At 49.7% G+C, this 25829-nt stretch overlaps 1 protein-coding gene and 1 long non-coding RNA gene across 2 annotated transcripts; both read left to right on the forward strand.

Moving 5' to 3' along the window:
• Positions 1-10331: 10331 nt before the first annotated feature.
• Positions 10332-13673, forward strand: LOC135877378 (apoptosis-associated speck-like protein containing a CARD). Its single transcript, XM_065402813.1, has 3 exons — positions 10332-10633; positions 12166-12227; positions 13241-13673. Exons 1-3 carry the CDS (start codon positions 10357-10359, stop codon positions 13493-13495), a joined length of 594 nt encoding a protein of 197 aa, XP_065258885.1. The 5' UTR covers positions 10332-10356; the 3' UTR covers positions 13496-13673.
• Positions 13674-20793: 7120 nt separating this feature from the next.
• Positions 20794-24119, forward strand: LOC135877380 (uncharacterized). Its single transcript, XR_010561359.1, has 2 exons — positions 20794-21121; positions 23812-24119. It is a non-coding gene; the product is annotated as an uncharacterized LOC135877380 (long non-coding RNA).
• Positions 24120-25829: the final 1710 nt, after the last annotated feature.

Below are 25829 nucleotides of genomic sequence, written 5' to 3' on the forward strand. Positions count from 1 at the left end.
AACTGGAGAGTTGTAGGGCAGTGGTTAGTCAGCATTTCCCATAACATCTCTAGAAAGTCAGGGTATTTTTGAACAGTTTCTTGTTGCATCAGGAATTGAAAGCTTTCAATCACAGAATACCAGGGTTGGAAGGGACCTCAGGAGCTATCTAATCCAATCCACTGCTCAAAACAGGACCAAGCCCCAAACAGATTTTTACCCCAGTTTCCTAAATAGCCCTCTCAAGGAGAGAACTCACAACCCTGGGTTTAGCAGGCCAGTGCTCAAACCACAGAGCTATCCCTCCCCCCTGTGTATAGGGGTGCCCAGGCAGGTGACTTTCATACAATAGGTGTGCAGTGCTCCCAGGCAGAGCTCCTAACTCCAGCATGGGCATTAATGTGAATTCTGCAGAGGAGAGGTGCCCCTGGGCCAGGGAGTGGGTATTTTGTTTACAAACAGAGGCAGTGTGATGAAGATCAGAAAGGGCTGGTAATTGCCTGGAAAACAGGAATCCCTCTGCAGGGGGTGGGGGTGTTGGAGAGAGAACACAGGGGACTCAGAAGAGCCAAGGTTATATTCTGAAAAGAGGGAGATTTGAGAGGCATAAGTGAAAAGAAGGGGCCAAAACCCAGGGAAGGGCCAGCAGTGGTATAGAGAGGTTCCCACTCTACCTTGGGTACTTATGTGGTCCCATCACCCTAACATCTGAGTGCCTCACAATGTGAGTGCCCACCTTAACTGACTACTCTTGTTACAGTTGGTAAGGCAACACCCATTTTTTCATGTTCTCTCTGTATATATATCTTCCTACTGTATTTTCCACTGCATGCATCCGATCAAGTGGGTTTTAGCCCACGAAAGCTTATGCTTAAATAAATTTGTTAGTCTCTAAGGTGCCAGAAGGACTCCTCATTCTTTTTGCTGATACAGACTAACACAGCTACCCCTCTGAAAAATGTCTAACCTATTTATCCTGGAGAAGATGGCTCAGATACTTAAGTATGAAGTGTATAGTTATTGAGCACATGTTAATATCTGTGAGTGGAGGCGCTGATGGCAATAAAAGTTTTACTTGATTAAGAACTAGAAGATTTGACCCTCCAACTTTCTTTCAGGACAAAGAGCTGCCCAGAGCTCCTGTGCCTGTTTATTTTCCTTCCCTGCATGCGATGGCCCTGAAATACCTCAGAAGTCTCAATTTTTCTCCTCAACTTTAAAATGTGGAATTTTCTTGGTGTTTGGTTTTAAATATTCTCCTGTGAGAACTGCAACTCAGTCACTGGAGTGTTGTGTTTAAGAGCCTGCTGGAAAGTAACTAGCCTTTAAACAGAAGTGAAAGCGGTGTTGCCAACTCTCATGATTGTGTCATGAGTCTCATGATAATGATTGCTTTCCTTAAAGCCCCAGCTCCTGGAGTCAGGTGGATGTATGAATTCAGCCTTCAGGCTTAAAGAAAAATGAAGTTTCTAGCCCTTGTGGCTGTGGAGAAAGCTTCAAACTGAGACCCCAGTGCACCCTAAAAGCTCAAAGAGCAGAAGGCAAATAAAAAGAACTGCAAAGCTATTATGTTTACATAATCTCATGATTTTTGATGGGCCTGATTCATAATTTTTGAACATTTGGGATTGGCAATACTGTAAAAAGTGATTTGAAAGTGTCAGTTTCACTCCTTTTTAAGGTCAATTTCTAGTTTATTATTTGCAGTGGGGTAACACCCCTAGAGCCTGAGGCAGGTGCAGTATAAACTCACAGGGCCGTGCCCTAGTAGGATGTTTCCAAAGTTAAATGATCTCTTCCAAGCTTGGTGAACTGCAAAAAAGTGTTAGAAAGTCATCTCGATTTTTCTACAGTTGTTTCAATTGTTGTCTTCAAGACTTAGTAACAAAGTCAGAATCTACATTGAAATTTTAAACCTAACCAGTGTTCCTTAAGTGAGTTGGCACAAGATGTGAGAACGACTGTTAGAGCTGAGTGGGTCTAATATTTATTTAATTCTCTCTTTTTTTTTTTTTAAACATAGAAATTTGACACATTGCTCCTGTCAGCTAATTTCTAAGTAGCCCCTGGAATCCTGGTTAAAGTTGCCCCCCCCCCCCCCCCAATCTGAAATGGCCCCTCGGCTGGAGGTGAGACAGCTGATGTCCTGAAGCCATCAGGGCAAACTCAGGCTCAGAAGAATCTGCCTGATGTTTTGATTCAGCAGGAGAAAAAAAGCGATCCCTGCCGGCCATCAAAGGGGAAGATGAGGGTGAGTCATAACATGGACGCTCCACAAAAGAAGCTGGCAAAGCAATGCAAGAGAGCAGAACACCTGAGCGACCCCGACTGAGGATTTTGCCCATATAGAGCACCTGCGTTTCAAGGAACTATAGGGCCGCGGTATGAAAAATACTGGGCAAAGCACAACCCAGGACACAACTGGACAGTCTGAGATGCAGCAGGCCCAGTAAGCGGAGCGGGGTATTGAATTAACTCCTCCCATATGTGACCAGCAAGGTAGCTCATTGGTCAAACTTCATGACACCTGAGCAGCTCCCACTAGGTAGGTCTGGGAAGCGTGTCGGTGGCAGCCTGCTGCCTGTGCGCCGCAGTAGCAGCTTGGCTGAGAGCCCCTAAGAAAGGCGGAAAAGCTTTAAGACTCCTCAGCTGTTCTTCCGGGCTTCATTTCATGCTCTGAGTCCAGCCTGGGACGTGAGCAACTTGGTTTAAGTTCCCTGCTCTGCCACTGACTCCATGCCTGACCTTGGGCATGTCACTTAGTCTCTCTGGGCCACAGTTGCCATTTCTAAAAAGGGGGAAAGCTGTACTTCCCTACCTGAGGATGAATGGTTTAGGGATTAGGAAGTGCTTAGATACTATGGAAACAGGGGTCATGTAAGACCTTAAGATCGATAGGCAGCAAGCCCCTTACATCAAAGAGGCAAAAATATTAATGTACTAGTAGCCAGCAGGGCGCCCTAAATGCATTACATTGACCTGGTGATCTTCATTTTTCCCACCATATCCTCCTCACAGCAGAAGAAGAATATAATGTCTTATTAAAACCCTGCGTGAACTGGCCACAGTTGTGACGGGTAGAGGTGTTAAAGACACAGAGCTGCCAGCAGATCAGTCTCTGGAGGCGAATCTATGCCCTGGTCTACACTGGGGCGGGGGGGGGGGGGGAGGGATATCAATCTAAGTTACACAACTTCCGCTACGTGAATAATGCAGCTGAAGTCGACATCCTTAGATCGACGTACCGTGGTGTCTTCTCCGCGGTGAGTCGACTGCTGCCGCTCCCCCGTCGACTCTGCCTGCGCCTCTCACGGTGCTGGAGTACAGGAGTCGACGGGAGAGGGCTCGGAGGTCGATTTATTGCATCTAGACTAGACGCGATAAATCGATCCCCGCTGGATCGATCGCCGCCCGCTGATCTGGCGGGTAGTGAAGACATACCCTGTGACTTTGGAATTCACTCCTGCTCAGCTTGGTTTGAAGGAATCTGTTTCTATTCAGCTCACACTGCTAAGTCCATTTCTGAACAGACATTTGGGGAAGTCTTGGGTGTGGGGTTTCAGTAGGGAGGTGTGGAGACCTGGGGGGGTGGATTTGGCAATATCTGTTTTCTAGCTGGCTGCTCTAACCACTAAACACCCTTCCCCTCCCAAGAGCAGGAAATAGAACCCAGGAGTCCTGACTCCCCCTGCCCCTCCAGCTCTAACTGCAATCCTCTCCCAGTCAGAGCTGCAGATGGAACCCAGGAGTCCTGCTGCCACCCACTGTAACTACACAAACATTCACCAGGACAGATTACCCAGACGTGTCAAGGGGTAGAAGATTTTAACAGTCCTTGATGTCCGTTGATGGAATCAGGCCTGGTCTGCATTAAGAAGTTAGATCAACCCAGCGATGTCACTCAGGAATATGAAAAATCCACTTCTCTGAGCAATACCGTTAAGCTGACCTAACCCCCAGTGTAGGCAGCGCTAGGTAGATGGAAGAATTCTTTCATCAACCTAACATGCCACCTCTAGGGGAAGTGGATTAACTACAGCCGTAGGAGAACCCCTCCCATCGCTGTAGTGTGTGTCTACACTGATGTCTACAGCAGTGCCGCTGCAGTGTTTGTAGTGAAGTCATAGCCTCGTGCAGTCAGGTGACTCATCTGGAATTAGGATGTCAACTGGTTCTTGTCCCCTCTGGAATGGGCTCTGGGAGGGGAGTAGGGCCTAGTGGACTAAAGCAGCTAGGACTGGGACACCGGATTTCTGGGTTCTTCTATCCCAGTTCAGGGAGAAGACTGGAGAGGAAGGTGTGGAGTTATGACTCTGACTCCTTCCCAGAGCTGGGAATGGAGCCCATCTAGCGAGTTGGAACAAAGAGGAAACTGAAACTAGGACTCTAGGGTTCCATTCCTGATGCTTTAGTGCCCAGTAGGGCAGTGCAATGGAATGGGATTGGACCAGGTGTGATTGTGTAGACAAGGTGAAAGTGCCCTTGACACAGCACAAAAGAGCCCAGGAAAAAGACCCTGAATAGGGGGACCACCAGGGGCAAACTGAAATTAACGAAACCCCCTGTTTATGAAAAAGAGACAAAAGGTCAGAAATGGTATAATAGAAAGAAAGGCACAAGACAGCAGGGCCGACGGGGGGGGGGGGGGGAAGCCGGTACAAATTACCGGGGCCCGGTGGTCCGGAAGGGGGCCCGGCTTCCCCAGCTTTCCCCCCTCCCCCCGTCAGCCCTGTTTAGCCGGTCCGCCCTTGCTGGGGGGCCCGAAAAAATTTTTTCACCGGGGCCCGAATCCGCTCTCGGCGGCCCTGCAAGACAGCACCCATGAGGGAGGCGGCACTTTGCCAGCATAAGTGTCTCATGGAAAATGGATCCCAGCTCTCTCGACTGGACAAGCACAGTACACGAGAAAGGAACTTGCCAGTAAGTCTAAGCTCTAGGATGCATTTTATATTTTTCTTTGATCTGTAACCAGATGTTCGTACTCCTTATACTTGCGTCTATTTGAATCTTTATCAAATAAACTTCTATTTGGTTTCACTAGAGACACCTGAGTGCTGTTGGCTAAGGAGAGCACTGAACTGAGGTGAAGCTAGTGAACTGGGGGGCACTGCTTCCATGGAGGCAGCGAATCTGTGTGCATGGCGGGTGTCCGGAAGTTGAGGGACTGGGTACTTGAGTGTAATGAAGCGGGGTGCACAGACAGGTGGGAGGGAGCTGGGGCCTGAGCAGGACTCCAGGGGCTAACTGGAGAGATTTAGCCACAGGTTCTCTCTGCTGTGCCCCATGGGTGTTGCCAGCTTAGCAGGCTCCTTCACTCCATCTGCCATGCTGAAGGTGCCGCAGCATTTGACCGGCTGGATTTCGAAATAATGGTTTCCCTTTGTACAGGGAAGGGAATTAACCACTTGTCTTGCTGTTATGCAAACAAAGCGGTTTTTTTTTCATTCAATTTCAGTGCCTGCTGAGCTGAGAGAGAGTTCCTCACTGTGAAAGCCCTGGAGGGGGGCTCAGGCTCCCTGGGTTCTGTTCCTGGCTCTGCCACTGAATGGCTGATTTGTGGGTCCATAGACAGTGTCTCACGTGATGAGAACTTTTTTTTTTTATTGTCTTCTGTTCCATATATCCCTTACACCAACACAGCGGGAACTGATCTAGGGACCTCCAGGGTTAAAAGCATGAGCTAAAGCGCTGTAGCTGGGGCTGTAACAATTCACATCCTCTTTGGACTGGCGCAGAGGGGAACCTCTACCACACACACTAAACACTAGGTTACACTCACATACAGGCGCTAGGCCCAGTCGGGAATGGCAATCCTGCAGATGGTGCTCAGTTTCCTTCTCTCTGAGATGCCCTGCCCACCACCAAATATTAGCACAATTGCACCACAAGGAACTCTGCTTACACTGAATGAAGACAGGGTTGAGAATCCAGATTTACACTGGGGTCACTGCAAGCAGAATCCAGCTTGGATGCCACTGAGTTCAGTGCAGTCACTCTGGATTTACCCTTACTTACTCAGAACAAAATAACCTTCAGATTTGGCCCTGTATCATAGTGCAGGCTCACAAAGGGACAGAGTCAAAGTTATCCTTTAACTTTGCCATATTCTGACTCTTATTTATACGAATTACCTTCACTTCACTTTTGCAATCTTAATGTTCCAGTAATTATGTGTGTATGCACACCCAGTCTCTTTCTCTGATCATTATTAATTATTATTATGGTGAATTGGCAGTGAGGACTCCTAGGTTCTAGTCCCATCTTTAGAAGGTGAGAGGGGTCTAGGAGCCAGGACTCCTGGGTTCTCTCCCCAGCTCTGGGAGGGGAGTGGGGTCTACTGGGTTAGAGCCGGGGGGCTGAGAATCAGGACTCCAGGGTTTCTCTTCCTAGCTCTATTGGTAACTCTGTGTGTGTGTGTGTGTGTGTGTGTGTGTGTGTCTGTCTGTCTGTCTGTCTGACCGACCTTGGGAAAAGTTCCTTCCCGGTCCTCAGTTTCCTCATCTGTAAAATGGAATTAGTGACGTTACTCAATTAAAACATATCAATGTATTTTACAGAGGTAAAATGCTCTATAAGAGCAACGAATCAATATTATTTGTTCAGGTCTGGCCCTGTGCACAGAGCTGTAAAAGTCTCCAGAGTAAAAATAGCCCCTGCCCAGACCTCTGACAATCCAGAAGACAGATACTGAGGCAACTGGCTGCACCGGGAGACCCCACTTTGCATCCTGCAAAGGGATCAATATGGACAGACCTCTGCATCCACACACAGGGGACGCCTATGCTTTGAGCTGGAGGTGTAATTCCCAGCTTGAGGAGACACACCCATGCGAGCTTTCACTGAGCTAGTGCATTAAAAAGACACTGTAGTCATAGCAGTGCCAGTAAGTGGCATGCATAATATCTCAGTGTCACGGAGTGTGGGGGAAACCAGACCCTGCACCCCCGGCTTCCTGCGATTCACCATGACCCGTTTCCCACCTCTGCCAATCCAGATCCAAGGACATGAGAAATATATAGTCCACTGCAATCCTCGACTCCAAACAGCAGAAGGGGAGACTGTACTGCCTAGTCAACTGGCAGGGTTATGGTCTTAAAGAACCCTCCTGGGAACCTGCTACGAATCTCCATGCCCCGGACCTGGTAAAAAAGTTTCAGCAGGATCACACAACTAAACCCAGCCTGGCACCCCCAGAGGAGGGGTGCCCCTGAAGGTGGATGTAAGGGGGAAGGCAGGGGGTAAATATAAGGATCCAGGGACTAGAACCCAGGTCTGCAGAGGAACAGCCAGGGAGCAGGCACTCCAGGAAGTCCAGCCCAAGAAACCCAGTGTGGCAGTACCCTGAGGCCCTCTGATGGGCCAAGTGCTCCTATGTAATCCTGGGGGTTGCCCTAGGAAGTTGTCTGAGCAATCACACAGACTTCAGCCTGCTGCAATGCCAGACTCCTCATCTCATGAGCTCTGGTCTCTGACTCCAGACTGACTCTGACCGGATTCCTGCCTTTCGATTGTAACCTGGTACTACCTCTGATCTCTGGTAGCTGACCCCAGCCTGACTGACCCCGACTCTTGTTTATGGGACCTGACCTTGCCATTACTCCAACTCCTGCCTGGCCACTCCTGTACCTGGTGGGCAGACCTCAGCCCAGCTGTGACCGCTAGGCCAGACCGCCAACACCCTGGTCACTTACGGTAGGTCTCCTCGAGCTGGGAATCACACCCCCAGCTCAAAATGTAGACATGTACAGAGGTGTAAAGCTCCAGCCATGCGGGCCTCTTCACAGGAGTGGGTATTTGTTTGTTTTGCTTTGGGGGAGTTTTATTTTGTGACTTGATGATTGATTCATTCTTTTTCCTCTTTATTTTCTTGGTTCTGTATTTTATTTGTCTTTGTTTTCCCATCCATAATATTTTATTATGTCTGGAACTGGGCCAATAATGGATTTTTCAGTTCACTGGTAATCCTGAAAAAATTGGGAGGGAAAAATTCAGGTCAAACCAAAAGTGAAACTTTTGGCAAACCGAAACGTTGAAAAAAAATCATATTGGGTTAAGTGAAACATTGTGTGTTGACAACATTGAAATGTTTCATTTCAGCTTCAACCATTTTTAAAAATCAAAAACAATTTAAAAAAAAAAAACCCTAAAGTTGTTTTGAACCAAAAAACCCAAACGTTTTAAAGTGAAATCATAGAACCGTAGTAATGTAGGGCCGGAAGGGACCTCAAGAGGTCATAGAGTCCCCACACACACACCCCTGTGCAGAGGCAGGACCAAGTAACCCTAGTATCTAGACCATCCCTATTTGTCTAACCTGTTCTTAAAAACCTCCAGGGATGGGCACTACAACTTCCCCACGTAACCTCTTCCAGTGCTTAACTATCCTTAGAATTAAAAAAAAAGTGTTTCCTAATATCAAACCTGAAACGCCCTTGCTGCAAACTAAGCCAATTTCTTGTCCTGCTCTCAGTGGACATGGAGAATGAATGATCACCAGCTTCTTTATAACAACCTTACATATTTGAAGATTGCATTTAAGAGTCCTGTGGCACCTTATAGACTAACAGATGTATTGGAGCACTTGCGTCTGACGAAGTGGGCATTCACCCACGAAAGCTTATGCTCCAATACATCTGTTAGTCTATAAGGTGCCACAGGACTCTCTGTTGCTTTTTACAGATCCAGACTAACATGGATACCCCTCTGATATTTGAAGATTGTTATGTAGGGTTACCATTCGTCCGGATTCCCCCGGACATGTCCAGCTTTTTGGGTTAAAAATAGTGTCCGGGGGGAATTTGTAAATGTCCGGACTTCCCCCCCCCCCCCCATGCAGAGCGCGCGCGGCTAACAGGGCAGCCGGCCGGATGGTGCCACTTACATGGGGCTCCGACAGCCAGAGAGAGCCCCTCCTCTGCTTCCCCTGCAGCAGAGATCGCTCCCTCCCTGCATTCGCAGATCGCCTCCGGCAGTCTGGAACTCCTCCCCCGCTCCTCCTCCCCTGCTGCCCAGCATGCCGGGACGAGCGGCAGGGTAAGGGGGCCAGGGGGTCGGAGAAGGGGCAGGGAGGTTCTGGAGGGGGCAGTCAAGAGACGGGGGGGGTCGGGAGTTTGGGGGGGGCTTTCTGGGGGAGGTGTGGATAAGGTTTTGGGCAGTCAGGGTACAGGTAGGGGTAGGGTCCTGGGGGGCAGTTAGGGTGGGGGGGTCTTAGGAGGGGGCAGTTAGGGGACAAGGAACAGGGAGGCTTAGGTAGGGGGTGGGGTTCTGGAGGGCAGTTAGGAGCAGGGGTCCCAGGAGGGGGCAGTCAGTGGACCAGGAGCAGGGGGGGGGGTTGGGAGTTCTGGGGGCGGGGCTGTCAGGGGGCAGGGGTGGGGAGAGGGATCGGAGCAGTCAGGGGACAGGGAGCAGAGGGGTTTAGATGGGTCGGGAGTTCTGGGGGGGGGCTGTCAGGGGGTGGGGAGTGGTTGGATGGGGCGTGGGAGTTAGGGTGACCAGATGTCCCGATTTTATAGGGACAGTCCCGATATTTGGGGCTGTTTCTTATATAGGTTCCTATTACCCCCCACCCCTGTCCCGATTTTTCACCCTTGCTATCTGGTCACCCTAGTGGGAGTCCCAGGGGTCTGTCTGGGGATGGGGGTGTGGATAAGGGTTGGGGCAGTCAGGGTACAGGTAGGGGGTAGGGTCCTAGGGGGCCAGTTAGGATGGGGGGAGGGTCTCAGGAGGGGGCAGTCAGGGGACAAGAGGCAGGGAGGCTTAGGTAGGGGGTGGAGTCCTGGGGGGCAGTTAGGGGCAGGGGTCCCAGGAGGGGGCAGTCAGGGGACAAGGAGCAGGAGTTCTGAGGGGGGCGGGAAGTGGGAGGGAGTGGAAGGGGCAGGGGCGGGGCTAGGGCAGGGGCTCCTCCTCTCCTCTTTTTTGCTTGCTGAAATATGGTAACCTTATTGTTATGTTCTCCCTCAGTCTTCTCTTCTCTGGGCTAAACACGCCCAGTTCTTTCCACTTTTCCTCCCTCTGTCAAAGGGCAGCACAAGCAGGGGCTCTCCTGCAGGGAGCTGGTGACAGGCTTTACAAATGCATAACCCTCTTCTCAGGCTAACAGGGGATCTCAGGGGCACCGGCGTTTAGATGCTGCATGTATCTGTTCCAGCCAGGAAGCGGGAGGGGTTTGTTGTTTGTTTAGCTCGGCACCTTGGGGAAAAACCTGTCCCGGGAAACGAGGACGAAGCAGGGGAAGAGCAGGACCATTGTTAGCAAGCGGATCTGGCTGCCTGAGCCCCGCCCCATTTCTGAGCCCCAATCGCTTCTCAGGGCAAAGAGCTGCTCCCCTGGCTCTGGTCCTGCCCCCTGGCAGTTTCGCTCAGCCGCTGAGGAGGCAGGATGGGGAAGACGGTGCGGGATCACCTCGTGGACACCCTAGACGAGCTGGCGCAGGACGGGTTTAAGAGGTTCAAGACCAAGCTGAACGTGTTCCCGGTGAAGGCGGGTTATAGCAACATCCCCCGGGGCCAGCTGGAAAAAGCTGATGTCCTGGATGTGTGCGACAAGCTGATCAGCTTCTATCGGGAGAAGTATGCAGTGGAGGTGACTGTGGAGGTCCTGACAGCCATCAATGAAAGGGAGCTGGCAGACAGACTCCGCAAGGCAACAGGGACTGGTAAGGATCGGGGCAGGGGAGAGCATTAAGGGGGATCAGGATACTGAGCTCCTTTGTAAAGTGCTTTGAGATCTATGGATAAGCTCTATAGAAGAGCGCAGTATTATTAGGGAGGTTCCACTGAGCCTGTCCCTGAGCCCTCTCTCCTACTCATGTGCAGGAGGCTAGCTAGGAAAAGGAGGAAAAGACAGAAACACTAAATTTGCAGGATGATCTCTACTCTATCTTCTGCCACTGACTGCATCGCTCTTTCTCTGTAAGTACTGTGTCTATTCTCTCGGTTTCTAACATCCCCATTCCTGGGCACACAAATCAAGTCGCATCCAACCCTTCCCAAAGGAGTAACAAATACGCATGCTCACAAGAGACTAGATTTCTATTTTGAAAGTCTATTGTCCAAGCATTAGCTGGCCAGCTCCTTTCTCTCTACAACTTATCACACAGAGTTAAGGGCAGGGGGGAAATCTTATATTTTTTTGAAAACAAATCTTCCATTTTTTGTATCGATTTTTTTATTGGGTTTCTTTCTTCTGAGTGCTTGAAATTTGCTTTCACTTTCAACCACAGTCACTTCCACGTCCCTGCCTGAACTTGCTGGAAGGTTCTGCAGTTTGTTAGCTTTGCGTCTGATTTCCCTTCCTTGTCCTGTGGAAAGAGGGCAAACTTCACTGGAACTACACCAATTTACCCCAGCAGAGAAACTGGCCCACAATGCCTCTTGTTTAGAAATCTAGGGCCAGATTCTCAGCTGGAGTAATTCAACATAGCTCCATGGTATAAAGTCGTGTAGCTCCAACTGAGGATCTGGCCCGAGTTGCTTATTAATTAGTCTGTGCATAACATTGTATGGAATACAAAGGACTCAGTCCAAATATCCCTTGACTCAGACTGAAAAAGAGGGAACACACTTTTATATTGCTGCTATTAAAAGCAGATGGGTAGGGGGGAAAATGGCAGGAGGCAGAGGAATGCTATGAAATATAAATTCCTCATTTCCTGTTGCTTTAAAAGTTTAAGTCTGATCCCAACTAAAGAGCTGAACCTGTCAATCTGTCTTATTCTCAGTTTCCCTGGATCCTTTTTTGGCTCTGTGTGTCTGTCCCTCACTCTCTCCTCCATATCTCGCTGGGTTTCTGTGGGTATATCTGCACTGCAATCAGGGGAAGTGTAATTGCAGCATATGTAGATGGACCTGAGGTAGTTTTAATCTAGCTCGCTCAAGTAGCACAGACTCCAACACAGCCGTTAGACACGAGCGCTCTCCTACTTACGTGCAGGAAGTTAGCTCGAAAGAGGAGCTTTACCCGGTCTAAGCGGAAGTGTCTCTATTTCTCACTGGATCCCTCTCTGCTTCTCGGTCACTCTCATTCAGTGCGTCAGTCCTAGTCTGTGAGTCTGTCTCTTGAGGAGGGAGGGCTCAGTAGGGGGCACTCTCCCCTAGCAGACAGTGCTGACCCCAATGCCCCAGTGGGGTGCTAGAGAACAATGTGGGTGACTCAGACACTCTCTGACTATACATCTCAATCCTGCAGGTTCCGGTGGCGAGGGGCAGCAGCCAGGGCCATCTGACGGTGCCACAGGAAAAGGTGAGTCCGTAAGCACCCGTGGGCTCTTTCATCCCCAGGCAGTCCAAGGGGTGTTAGGAAGTGTGGTCTGCAGAGCGACTGACCCTCCTGCAATCTGCCTCCCCAACCAGAGCTACCTCCCAGCTCCTGGGACAAACCTTCCACCCTGCCTGATCACCACCAAGCCATCCAGAGCCCAGCTCTGCCACCACCAGCCACTCTAGTGTGGCACTAGGGGGTGCTGTGCTGGAGGGCGTGGGTCAGGGGGCTCAGTAGGGGATGTTCTCTCCTCTGTCAGAGCTGACCCCAATGCCCCAGTGTGGTGCTAGGGTGCATTGCTACAGAGAGTTCAGTAGGGGGCGCTCTCCCCTTGTAAATAGTGTCAACTCCAAACCCCAGCATGGTACTAGGAAGCGCTGTACTGCAGGGAGTGCTAGGAGGCACCAAACCAAAGCTTTGCTTACTTGTGGCCTTTAACCCCGCCCCACCTCCCGGGCTCTTTCTATAAATTGGGGTGTAAATTTTGGGGTCCTGGCAAAATCCTAACCCAGGTGACTGCAGTCTACTTTTCCTAAATGCCCCCTGCCATTTAAACAGCTGATGGACCCCAGCCCAGAAGCAGCTGCATTTCAGCACTGGGTGAGTGATTCTTGTGCAGCATGGCTGTGTAGCTGTCAAGCAGCTGCTGTGCCTCATCCCCGATGCAGCTGCAGCTGTAATCCACTGAGTGTGGTGCTCTCGTGCCCTCTAGTAGTGGCTGGGCCACAGATGGAGGCTAATGAGCCTGTTATAACCTTGACTAAGAGGTGGGTTTTTCAGCTCAGGTAGCAAATGCTTTAAGATCAAGAAGTCCCAGATTGAGTCCCTGCTACTGCCAACCCACCCAGGGGCATGGCATTACAAGTGCAGTACGGCTGTGTTGTGTAGCTGTTATCTGCCACGCTTGCCCCCCTAATCTGCTGTATTTCAGTACTGGTTGGAATTATGAAACAGTATGTTTGCAAATATCTATTCATGACTTGTGTTTGTGGTCTCTCCAGAGGGGCATTTTGTCGATCGATACCGAGTGCAGCTGATTGAACGTACCGCCCCTGTGGACCCCATCCTGGACCTTCTTCATGGGGATGTTCTGGACGAGGAGCAGTACCAGACCATTAGATCTGGGAACACCAACCAGGAGAAAATGCGGAAGCTGTATCTACTAATGCCAAGCTGGAATAAAAAGTGCAAGGACCGGTTCTATGAGGCACTGAAAGCCAAGAATAAGTTCCTCATTGAAGACCTTGAGGGAAATTAAGACAATCAAGAAGTTACGTTCCTTGTGAACGTGCAGCCATTCCAGGTGCATGCAACCCTAGCTCCAGATTCCACGTGGCTTTCTGGGCAGGGTGGTGCTTTCACCCCTTTGCTAACATTGTTGCAGGTAAAAAACCTCTTTCCAGCGCTCCCTTTGGTGGAATGGGTAAGCCGGTGATGTGATGCAGCGGTGAGGAGGTCGCTAAGGACTGTCTACACTGCAACTAAACACCTCTGCGGCTGGCCCGTGTCAGCTGACGCAGGCTCACGAGGCTCAGGCTAAGGAGCGGTTTAATTGCAGCGTAGATGTGCGGGCTTGGGCTGGAACCTGGGCTCTGGGACCCTCCCTCCTCATGGGGTCCCAGAACTCAGGCTCCAACCTGAGCCCCAACATCTACAAACACAATTAAACAGCCCCTGAGCCTGAGCCCGAGTCAGCTGACATGGGCCAACTGCGAGTTTTTAATTGCAGTGTAGACATCCGTTATTGGCTTTAGGGTAAGTACATGATGGATGGGATACCATTAAGAGAAGGGAGCAGAGCTCTAAGGTGCTTAAAGGCTGCACAGGGATTGCTTGCCAGGCTCTGAAATGGGGGTACTGCTCAGCAACTCTGCACAGGGATCACTCACCCAATGCTGAAACGCATCCACCTCTGGGGTGCAGCATGGCAGCGGATTAACAAATGCACAGCAGTGCCGTACAGGGATCACTCATCTATGCCTGAAATGCAGCTGCCTCTGGGGGTGGGTTATATGCCCTGGGTTTTATGAGACCATGACACCGTAGTGAAACCAACATCTTACAATAAATGGTGTGAGGCTAGGTGGACAATGGGGAGTTGTACTCTAGCACAGTGGTGCACAAACTGCGGGGCACACCTCCCTAAGGGGGCACGGAGGAGCATGCGGGCAGATGAGTAGCGACACCGGGTGGCTTCTGTCACCTCCATCCCCGAATCATCTCAGCAGGCCGCCCAGCCTGGGGTCAGTGTGCTGCGCCAATTTCCGCCCCCAGCACTGGGTCCGCTGCAGACACCTTCCCAAACCCTGGGCCCTGCCCTAGCAGGGCAGCCTGGTTGCAACGTAGAAGCAGCCCACGGCTGAGGAAGCTGCGCACCACTGCTCTAGTATCTACAACTGCTGGAACTCCCACCAGCGTCTCAGCCATCATGCACGGCCACACGTTCCTTTAGCGCCCACCCCGGCATCTCACCACAGACACTTCGGCTGTGGCTACACTACAGAGCCTGCAGCTGCGCCACTGTACCACTGCTAGTGTAGATGCTGTAAGTGGACAGGAGTTAGCGGCAGTAGCTTCTCCTGCCGACAGAGCGCTGTCCACACCGGCACTTAGGTCAGTGTAACTTACATCACTCAGGGAGGTGGTTTATTCATACCCCTGAGCGACAGAACTTATACCAATGTAAGCTGCGGTGCATATAGAACATCTGTCTTTTTCCATAAGAAGATCTCATTCAAGTACACCTCTACCCTGCTATAACGCTGTCCTCTGGAGCCAAAAAAAATCTTACCACGTTATAGGTGAAACCGCGTTATGTCGAACTTGCTTTGATCCGCCGGAGTGCGCCCCCCTGAGCACTGCTTTACCGCGTTATATTTGAATTTGTGTTATATCGGGTCGCGTTATATCGGGGTAGAGGTGTATCTGCCTAAAGGATCGCTGTGCTGGACCAAATTTAACCTCAGAATTCCTGCCAAGGCTCTGACTTCATCTTACAGCCTTCCTCACCAGCTGCCAAGAACTCAGGGGCCTGTTTTCTTGGTGAGGTGGTTTTGCTTTTGTTTGGGAAGGGGGGTTAGAATCATAGGACTGGAAGGGACCTCGAGAGGTCATCTACTGCACACATGGCAGGACTAAGTATTAGTTAGACCTTCCCTGGCAGCTGTTTGCCCAACCTGCTCTTAAAAGTCTATTATGGAGATTCCACAACCTCCCTAGGTAATTTATTCCAGTGCTTAACTACCCTGACAGTTAGGCAGTTTTTCCTAACGTCCAACCTAAACCTCCCTTGCTGCAATTTAAGTCCATTGCCTCTTGTCATAGCCTCAAAAGGTTAAGGAGAATAATTTTTCGCCCTCCTCCTTGTAACATGTAAAGGTGATTTTGCCCAAACTATATTTTTTTAAATATATATACACATATAAATTTGTTTTGTTATAAAATGGAAAACCAGAAACTCTGTCCACCAATAAAGCTAGAAGTGCCTCCCAGATGACCCAGTCTGAGTGTGAGAATGTACTGCTCTATGCCTCCCTGTTTTTCATTCAAACAAGGATAGTGGAGATGGATGAATAGGAGCATGGATTAGAAGGATGGTTGAGGAGGACAGATGGCATGGGTGGGTGGTGGGGTTGGTGGATGAACTGGTTGGCTGGCATGGACAGACTGGTTTGGTGGCCTGGGTGGATGGTCTGGTTGGGTGGCCTGGATGAATGGCGTGTTTCAGAGAGTGTGTGGATGAACAGCACGTGCCATGGATGAATGAGCGACCTGCGAGGGGATGGAAGATCAGGGGTTAAAGCAATGGGTAGCATGGAAACCCTCAGCTCCTCTTCCTCTGCACAAAGCACAAGGCACGCTCCCCCTGCAGGCTTGAAATCAAAACTTACCAGACAGGAAAATTAAATGGCAGCAACAGGTGGAAGTGGTTTCTGGGAGGGCTTATTTCTTTGGCTCCTAACCTCTCCCCTCCGTAGGTGGAGCAGCAAGAGCCGCATCTAATAGGGGAAGATGCCCCAGCCAGGACTCCCCCACTTGTGTCCCTTCCCCACAGGGAGAGCCCGATAATAGTGTGTAGTACATATGTGCTACATAAAATCCCTCTCCTGAGAGGTCTTAAAATCTTTTCCAGGGCAGGAAATAATACTGAGTGGTTATACCCCGGGGAAGAACCCCGGAGCCTCCTAGTCTCCATCCAGGTCTGAGCCACATGGTGGCATTTATAGGAACAGCGAGGGAATGATACACAGCTTCACACACGTGGCCTTTGGCTAGGCTCACTGCAGCCCAACGGCTTGCAGATAGGATGTCTTTCAGGTAGAGTCATTTGCCTGGGCACTCAGAGGCGATGTCGACACCCTGAGCTAGGGGGGTGATTCCCAGCTGGCATACACACCCTTGCACTAGTTCTCATCAAGCGAGCGGGAGTATAAATAGTGTAGCTGTGGCAGCATAGACATCGCTCAGCTGTTCTGAGTACAAACCCACCTGAATCCAATTGGTACTCACTCAGCACGGCTAAGCCCTGCCTCCGCTGCTGCTGCCCACGCTGCCCACAGCTGCACTGCAATCTATTCTCACGCTAGCTTGAGGAGAGCTAGTGTGCGTCAGTGCAAGCTGGGAATCACACCCCTAGCTTGTAGTGCCGACTCCGGCCAGGTCTACACCACACACATACTTTGTATACCTACATCGGTGAGGGTTGTGAAAAATCCACATACCTTAGCCTCCCCATGTAGACAGTCGCGGAATAACTAAGCCAACAGGAAAGCTGTCTCCCGTAGGCTTAGAGCATCTTCATCAAAGTACCACAGCAGAGTTTGTAGTGTAGACCTGCCCACAGTTTTCACCAACTCAGCGAGAGGTTAGGGGGTCTACTACAGGAGCGAGTGGGTGAGGTTCTGTGGCCTGTAACATGCAGGAGGTCAGACTAGAAAGATGATCACGATGGTCCCTTCTGACTTCAGTAAGAATATCTGAGTAAGAAGAGACATTACAATTCTAAACCTAACCAGTGTCTCTTAAGTGACTTGCCACAAGATGTCAGAACATGTTAGTATTAGAGCTGAGTGGGTCCAATATTTATTTAAATTTCTTTCTTGAGATAAGAATTAGATACAGTGCTCCTGTCAGATAATACCTTAGAAACTATCTGAAAACAAAACAAAAAACACACAACCCTAGAGTTTTCAGTTGCCTAAGTAGTCCCTGGAATCATGGTTAAAGTTGCCTCCCCCGAAAAAAAAAAAAAAAAAAATCTGAAAAGGTGCCCCTGTGGGCATGCATGGAATCTGGCCCTCATGAATGACCCGTGGGCCTTACTGGAGCCACACACACACACACACCCCAAATATAGAAGTCAAACTACGCCTATAGCTGCAAGCCACATATCCTGCCTCTGCTCAGGCACCAAAAGCTTCCAAATAAACCAAATAATAGAACAACACAGCGCAAAGGAGTCACAATGGGCAGGTCTGGTTCCACTGTGCATAGGCTGGGTAAAGTGGGATTGGGAGGTGAAAGAGACCAGGGCATAGAGACAAGGTGAGAGAAAGAGAAAGAACGAGAGAGATCAGAACAAGAGAAAAAGAGACAGAGAAAAGGAAACAGGATGAGAGAAATTTAGAAACTGCCACTTTACACTTCTAACTCCAGAACAAGTTCTAACCCACTGCTCTAAATTTATAAGCCACCTTTCCACTATCAGACACTGCCACTTTAATAGCGGAACTTGACATTCTACATTTAAGAATCCACATCTTTCAATGGGTAAAAATCGCCTAGGCTGTTTCTCACATCCCAAAAAATTCTCTTGACCTGGTTCTTAATGCTACCCCCTCCAGAGTCTGATCCTGCTACCTCTCTGTAATCTCTCCTTGAACCTCCCTTTGCTGTATTTATTGTCTCATAGATTCCCAGGCCAGAAGGAACCATTGTGATCATCTAGTCAGAACTCATGTATCACACAAGCTACACAACCTCCTTAAAATAATTCCTGTTTGACCCAGAGCAGATCTTTTAGAGAAACGTCCCATTCTGATTTTAAAATGACCAGCAATGGAGAATCCACCGTGACCCTTGGCAAATTGTTTCAATGGTTAATCACCCTCACTGTTAAAAACGGACACTTTATTTCCAGTCTGAATTTGTCTAGTTTCAAATTTCAGCCATATTTTACCTTTGTCCGCCAGACTGAAGAGCCCATTTGTTTCCCCTCCCATGTAGTAACTTACAGACTGTGATCAAGTCACCCTTTAACCCTCTCTTTGTTAAGATAACTAGATTAGGCTCCGTGGTAGGGTGCTCTACTCACCACAGGATAATGCCTCTTCCTGGTCGCTCTGGGGATTAGCTCTGCAAGGCCAACGCCCCTTCCTGCAGTTTCACACCATTGCTCTCTCTGTCTGCAGCCCCCCTCTCGCTGTAGGGGTTGCTGCTGCCTCTTTATGACTCCGCCCTGAGGGTGCTCAGCGTTCCCCCCTTCCAGGGTCGTGTCCGTCAAAGTTTCATCTGTTCAAGTGGCATCCAGTAGTCCTCACACGCTGTCATTCCCACAGTGGCCCAGGCAGTCTTCCAGTTCACTATCCTGCTGGTGCCACTCCCTCATGGCAGGGAGGGTAACCCAGACCCATCCTCTACTCTGGGTTCCAGCCCAGGACCCTACAACACACAGCCAAGGTTCAGTCACTAACCATGCTGCTAACCCCCCCTCCCACAATGCTGCTTCCCACAAGGTGCTCTTCTTCACCCTACTGTCTTCAGGATTCCCTTCCCACCAAGCTGAGCCAGGGACCTACTCTTTCCCTGGGTTCCCTCCTTCTCTCTCTACTACCCAGAAGGCAACCACAGACTTCCTCCCAACAGCCTTTACTGTGGCCAGCTTCCTGAGTTTATTCTAGCCCTGCCTACCTCTGCTCAGGTGAACTTCCTCCTAATTAGGGCTTTCCTCTCACCCATAATTCCCTCATCTTGCTACCTAATTGGCTGATGGGGCCTGCCTGGCCCACCTCAGCCCTCTCATAACCAGTGTGGGGGAGTGTACCTATCACAGGCTCCTTGAGTCTTCACCATAAAGCATGTTTTCTAAGCCTGTAATCATTCTCATGGTATAATGGATGGGTTAGTTAGTGTGTTCCCATATATTCTTTCCCCAGGGCTTTGCTGGCAAAAGTGCTCTGGACACAGGTATCTCTGTGGAAAGTTAATCACTGCCAAGGGTCCTATACTTACTTCCTCTCTCTGAAAACACTCAAACTCGCAGTGTCAGTAAAAAAAGCTGCTAAATGATCTGGGAGATGGGAGAAGAATGTAATTGAATTATCCACTCTAGAGCAGTAGTTGGTTTAGGGCCTGATTCTGAAGGGTGTAACTGAAATCACTGACTTCAGTAGTGTCACTCCAGATTTGTCCTGGTATAACTGAGATCAGTTGACTTAAATGGAGTCACTCCAGAGTAATGGATAGCAGTTCAGATCAATATATATACAAAGGTTCTAGTGAGGGCTCCTCTTAGATGCTAATTATGTATATTTCCTTTCTTCTTTCTCCTAAATCTTCCTTATGCTTTTCTGCTCTGCAGTGATCAAAGCCAGTGCAGTGAGCCTAGTACCTAGGGAAAATTGCAGAAGATAAGGATGTTCTGAAGGGCTGTGGATTTTACAAGTTAAACAGAGTTGAGAGTGGTCAGTACATGAATGGGACAGCAGGATGGTCTTCCAACACTAGCGGGGTGTAATTATACCACCCCACTAGGGTGACCAGATGTCCCGATTTTATAGGGACAGTCCTGATATTTGGGGCTTTTTCTTATAAACGTGCCTATTACCCCCCACCTCTGTCCCGATTTTTCACACATGCTATCTGGTCACCCAGAGTAGGTGCAGTCCTGGCAGCAGAGGGGAGGACTTCTCCACCTCCACTCCCACACCCTCCCCTGCCCATGCATTTCAACCTGCCCTGGATACCTGACACTCCTGTGTATCCTGCAGAATGGGCATGTGCATACACACACACACTCACACACACACACTCTCTCTCTCCGTCTCTCTCTCTCTCTTCCCCCCTCCCCCCCCCCCTCCCCAATGTGCCCATCAGATGGATATTCAATCTCTGTGGCCCACTCAGCCCGGGAAAGATGTTTGGCCAAGGGAGCTGCTTTTCAAACGTTCGGCTTGTGCCTGTACATTTTGCTCCCCTTGGTAAAAAAAAACAAGCAAAAAAATAGCATCAAACCCTAAATTATCATATTTCCCTAGGAAATCAGTCTGGGTAGCGGAAAGCCTTAAAAGAGCTCGGATAGCTCACCGAGTCTGCCAAGGCTAACTAGTCAGAAGGAGAGAGGGCAAAGGAGAAAGGCAGTTTCAGCCCCACCCCAGCTCCCTAAGGGGCTGATGAGGCTTTCTCTGATAAGGCACATAGTGCAATTTCCACAGGGATCTGCAGCGCGTTGCAGAAAGCCAACCTGCCCTGATTTCCAGGAAATCATTTGCTTTTCAGAGCATTGGTTCCCAGCGCTGCCCTGCCTTGCGACTGGGGCTGGGGGAGGAAACAGGGGAGGAGACACAGGAGGAGGAAAAAGGAGAGTTTCGAAGCGGTGTTGGCTGCCACTGCAGTACGAATGAGCGCGAGGGACCGGCTGGAGAATGTCCTGGAGGAGCTGGAAGAGATGGACTTCAAGAAGTTCAAGGTGAAGCTGAACCAGGCGCAGCCACCCTCGGGCTGCAGCAACATCCCACGGGGTCGGCTGGAGCGGGCAGACTATCTCGATGTATGCAGCCTGATGATCAGCTACTACCTGGAGACAGGGGCTATACAGATGGCCAAGCAGGTGCTGGAGGACATCAACCAGAGGGACTTGGCTGCCAGGCTGGAGGGGGTATAAGAGGTGAGGGGATCTGACTCCGCATTGGGCCCACAACGAGCCGTAATTTCTGCCCATCTCTGGCTCATCAAGGGCTTTGTTGCTTTCACTTTCGATTTCTGGGCGGGAGGAAGAAGGCCTCAAGAGGGCGATGCTGTCAAGCAGATCCCTGCTCCAGGAAACAACTCTGCTAAAAGCGGGGCAACTGGCTGGGTTCTGAGCATCTTTTCCCTATAGGGGGTGCCGGTTCCTATCCAATCTCAGAGCAGGGGTATTGGCTGGCTTAGCAGGCAATGGGATATGAGGTCTTTGCTCTTAGGGGTTGCCAGTTCCTATCCAGCCCCTGATCGGGGGACTGGCTGGCTACGGGGGTTGGGGAATGAGATACGGGGCTTTTGCCCTTTAGGGGTGTCAATTCCGATCCTGCCCCAGGGCAGGGGGGATATGTGGCTATGGGTGTTGGGGAATAGGATACGGGGGCATTTCCCCTCAAGGGGGTACCAGTTCCAAGCCAGCCCATTGTTAGTTCTGAAAGTTATTCGCATGTGAAGTTTTGGAAATGGTGAGAAAATACTTAGGTTGTCCTAGTTCAAGCTTCTAGTGCCAGGGTAGTCAATAGGTGAACCACGGGCCAAATCTGGACCGCCAAACGCTTTTGAACGGACCCAAAAAATTTTTATTTACTTACCCACTCTTGAAGACCATCCTCCTTTAGTGTTAAAGGCTGGTTGCTTCTGCATGTGTTTGTGTGATGAGATTTAAAATCAAGGCCTTGATCATTCGTGGCCAGACAAAAATCCCGTGACACTTTTTTGAAAGCCCAGGCTCCCAGTCGGATCCCAGCTCAGGAATTTTCATTCTGATTTCTTAAACTCTTCCCGCAGTTCCCCCCAAATATAAGCTTCTCCTTCACTTCTTTCCTATAGTACTGCCATGTGGCTGTTAAATAGTCTCACTCCAGAAATGGTTGTATTTCAGCACTGCATGAGCAATCCCTGTGTAATGTTGCTGTGTACTTGGTACACCACCCCAGAGGTGGCTGCACTTCACTACAGTTCCCTAATTTTTGGCTCCTAAAAAGCTCATGCTTCAGTGTTTCAAACGGTCTCTTGCAGGGGTCATGAAGGGACATCCCCCCCACTCCAATGTATTCTGGAGTTGTTGGTTTTTTTATCTCCTTCCTCTGAAGCATCAGGGATGACCAAGGCTGGAGATGGAAAGTGGAATGGGGAGGGCCCAGGCTCTGAGGTAAAATCAAGCATTCTCTCTCTCTAGTGCTTGGCTGGCTGGTTCTTGCTCACGTGCTCAGCGTCTAACTGATCACCATAGAGAGAGTCGGGAGGGAATTTTCCCCCAGGACAGACTGGCCGGGACCTTGGGGGAAGTTTCACCTTCCTCTGCAGTGTGTGAGTGCAAGTGACTTGCCAGGATTATCATAGAATCGTAGGACTGGAATGGAACTCGAGAGGTCTTCTAGTCCAGACCCCTGCATTCAAGGCAGGACTAAGTATTGTCTAGACCATCCCTGACAGGTATTTGTCTAACCTGCTCTTAAAAACCTCCAACGATGGAGATTCCTCCCTACGCCGTTTATTCCAGTGCTTAACCACCCTGACAGTTAGGAAGCTTTTCCTATTGTCCAACCTAAACCTCCCTTGCTGCAATTTAAGTCCATTACCTCTTGTCCTATCCTCAGATGTTAATGAGAACAATTTTTCTCCCTCCTGCTTGTAACAACCTTTTATGTACTTGAAAACAGTTACTGTGTCTCCCCCTCAGTCTTCTCTCCTCCAGACTAAACAAACCCAATTTTTTCAATTTTTCCCCATAGGTCATGTTTTCTAGACCTTTAATCATTTTTAAAAAAACAGGAGTACTTGTGGCACCTTAGAGACTAACAAATTTATTAGAGCATAAGCTTTCGTGGGCTACAGCATGCATCCGAAGAAGTGGGCTGTAGCCCACGAAAGCTTATGCTCTAATAAATTTGTTAGTCTCTAAGGTGCCACAAGTACTCCTGTTCTTTTTGCGGATACAGACTAACACGGCTGCTACTCTGAAACCTGTCATTAATCATTTTTGTCGCTCTTCTCTAGACTTTCTCCAATTTGTCCACATCTTTCCTGAAATGTGGCACCCAGAACTGGACACAATACTCCAGTTGAGGCCTAATCAGCGTGGAGTAGAGCGGAAGAATTACTTCTCATGTCTTGCTTACAACTCTCCGGCTAATACATCCCAGAATGATGTTTTTTGTTGTTCTTTTCCCAACAGTGTTACACTGTTGACTTGTTTGCTTGTGATCCACTATGACCCCCAGATCGCTTTCCACAGTATTTCTTCCTAGGCAGTCATTTCCCATTTTCTATGCGTGCAACTGATTGTTCTGGATATATCTGATTATTTGGGTATATCTCACTTAAATCATTCCCTTGTCATTGCAGGGGCCTCGGGCACTGGAGCACCTCGGTCCCTTCTATTCTCTGCCTCTGGCACATAATAGTCTAGTCTCCTGAGGGCTGCAATACTTTGGTCTAATGACGGTTGTTGGGTGCTGGGTGGTGTTGGTGACCTGTGATATGAAGGAGGTCAGACTAGATGATCCATCGGCCCTTCTGGCCTTAAACTCTATGACTTTATGACTCTAAAGTGCTTTGTGGTTTGCACAATGAAAAATGCTTTGCTAATCACTTCCTACCAAATTCTCCCTACAGGGGAATCTAATGAAAAAGAAAACATCCCAGACAACAAAATGCACTTTCCCCTCTAAAGAGCTCCAAATCCTGCCACACAGAGACAGCAAGAAAACTCATGATCCTGCCACCCACCTGGGTCTCTCGGCACATGCCCATGGTCAACGATGAAGGTCACAGAAGCATTGCAGACACCTTTCTCTGCCATTCCTGCCTCGCTCCAATTCCTGCCTCGGCATCTTACAGCTTTTGCCTTTCCCTGCTCAGGATGACCACAAGATTTCCACCATTCCTATTTTTGAACAAATAAAGAGATATTTTTACAGTTGTTACTTACCGCTGTTATTTTTCTGGTCCATTTAGCACTGGGGAAAGGCAGACCCTGAAGAATGAATCCTGTGTGTATGCCCAGAGAGAGTGAGTTCGGCGCTCGTGGCCTGTTCAGTGCCTCAGCCTTTTTGCTGATTGCAAGTAGGGGGGAAATAGAGACGTGGACTCCTGTTTTGCTAGGAAGTAGGCCCCGCTGTACTCATTTCCCAGCAAATGACTTCCCAAAGGGAACAGCTTTCAGTCCCAACTGCTGTATGGGAGATTTGAAACATTGGAATAAGTGTCCTTGAGGTAAAGGGCCCTTTATCTCATTCCCTACTCTAGCCAGCTAACCAGTCTCCCAGCTTGGAGTTACATTAGAGGCTGGTGATGTACAGGGGAATTGGTCATATCCCATTTGCTGCTCCTCCAACCAGCCCTTCCAACCTGTAGGTAGATTGGAACACAGTAGGGGAAAAGCCCCATATCCCATTCCCCCTTCCCCCGAAGCATACCAGTCCCCCCAACCTGGGGCTGGGTTAAAACTAGTGCCCTAGAGTTGAAGAGCTCCATCTCCCAATCCCCATATCTCCTAGATGTTGCAGGGACTGGCGGGGTCAGGCTGGCTTTCAGAGACAGGAATGGAACCCAGAGTTTTTATATTACACTCGCCTACACAGTTGAGCTCTGAACACAATACAAGTGTGTATATTTTTTTCCCGTGCATCTTACATATTTTAAGTTTCTTCCCCTCACCCCATATGGAGATTTTGTTGTGGTGGTTCATTTGGTTGCTAAATCAAGCCAACGAGTTGCATTTTGTTTTGCATACAGTGAGGTTCATGGTCAGGGTGTGAGTGTCACAGTCATGGGATGGCTGGGGAGAAAGCTCTGTCCAACAAGGCCACAAGTCTCATCTTTGAGGCTGAGTCGTGACTCCCTCTAACCACTGGACCCCATTCCCCTGACAGAGCCAGGGGTGGAACCCAGGAGTCCTGACTCCCAACTCCCTCCCTTCCCAGTCCCCTGCTGTAACTACTGCTCCCCTCCAGACTCTATGCTTTACACTATTGCGTGAGTCTAGTGCTTCTTACATACAGATATCCCCCTCTGAGACACCCCAAAATCTCTCAGAGACACCCCAGTATACAACCTTGGGAGACCTCATGATAGGAACCTTGAGTGGCCCCTGATATCTCCCCTCAGAGACTCTAATGCCTCCGTCAAAGACCACCCCAATACCCACATGAGGGCTTCCTGAAAGTTCCTCAGGAACTCCTAGCCCTACTAAGGACCTGCAACCATGGATCCCCAATATCTGCTTCAGAGACCCCCTCAAAAGCTCCCTGAGTGCCCAACCCCTCAAAGATGCCCCCAATATCCCCAGTGAGGGGCCTCTAATATTCCTCCATGGACCCCAACCCCCTCAAACAACCCCCAAATCCCTTCTGAAGGGGTCCCCAATGTCCTCCTCAGATTCTCTCCAATAGCCCCCCAGGGGGCCCACAATATTCCCTCATGAACCTCCCCCTCCCCGCCCCCGAGCTCCCTCCATTGTCAGTTAAAATCGTTAAACTGCCCCTCCCCCGCCCTGTGGAACTCCTTCCTGCAGTGCAAGGCAGAGGGGGGAGGGGCAGTAATGGCCCCAACTGTCACTGGGGTCAAGAGGGGGCTGACTGGGGGGGACACATTGGGGTAGCCTCTTGGGGGGTCCATGAGCAGGAATACTG

This window comes from Emys orbicularis, chromosome 4 (genome assembly GCF_028017835.1).
Source record: "Emys orbicularis isolate rEmyOrb1 chromosome 4, rEmyOrb1.hap1, whole genome shotgun sequence".
Classification (NCBI taxonomy): domain Eukaryota; kingdom Metazoa; phylum Chordata; order Testudines; family Emydidae; genus Emys; species Emys orbicularis.

Excerpts from the sequence above, each read along its gene's own strand:
- LOC135877378 (XM_065402813.1), top strand. The coding sequence starts at position 10,357 with ATGGGGAAGACGGTGCGGGATCACCTCGTGGACACCCTAGACGAGCTG. Across the intron at positions 10,634-12,165 it reads CCGCAAGGCAACAGGGACTG|GTTCCGGTGGCGAGGGGCAG; the intron begins GTAAGGATCGGG and ends TCAATCCTGCAG. Across the intron at positions 12,228-13,240 it reads CCACAGGAAAAGGTGAGTCC|GGGCATTTTGTCGATCGATA; the intron begins GTAAGCACCCGT and ends GTCTCTCCAGAG.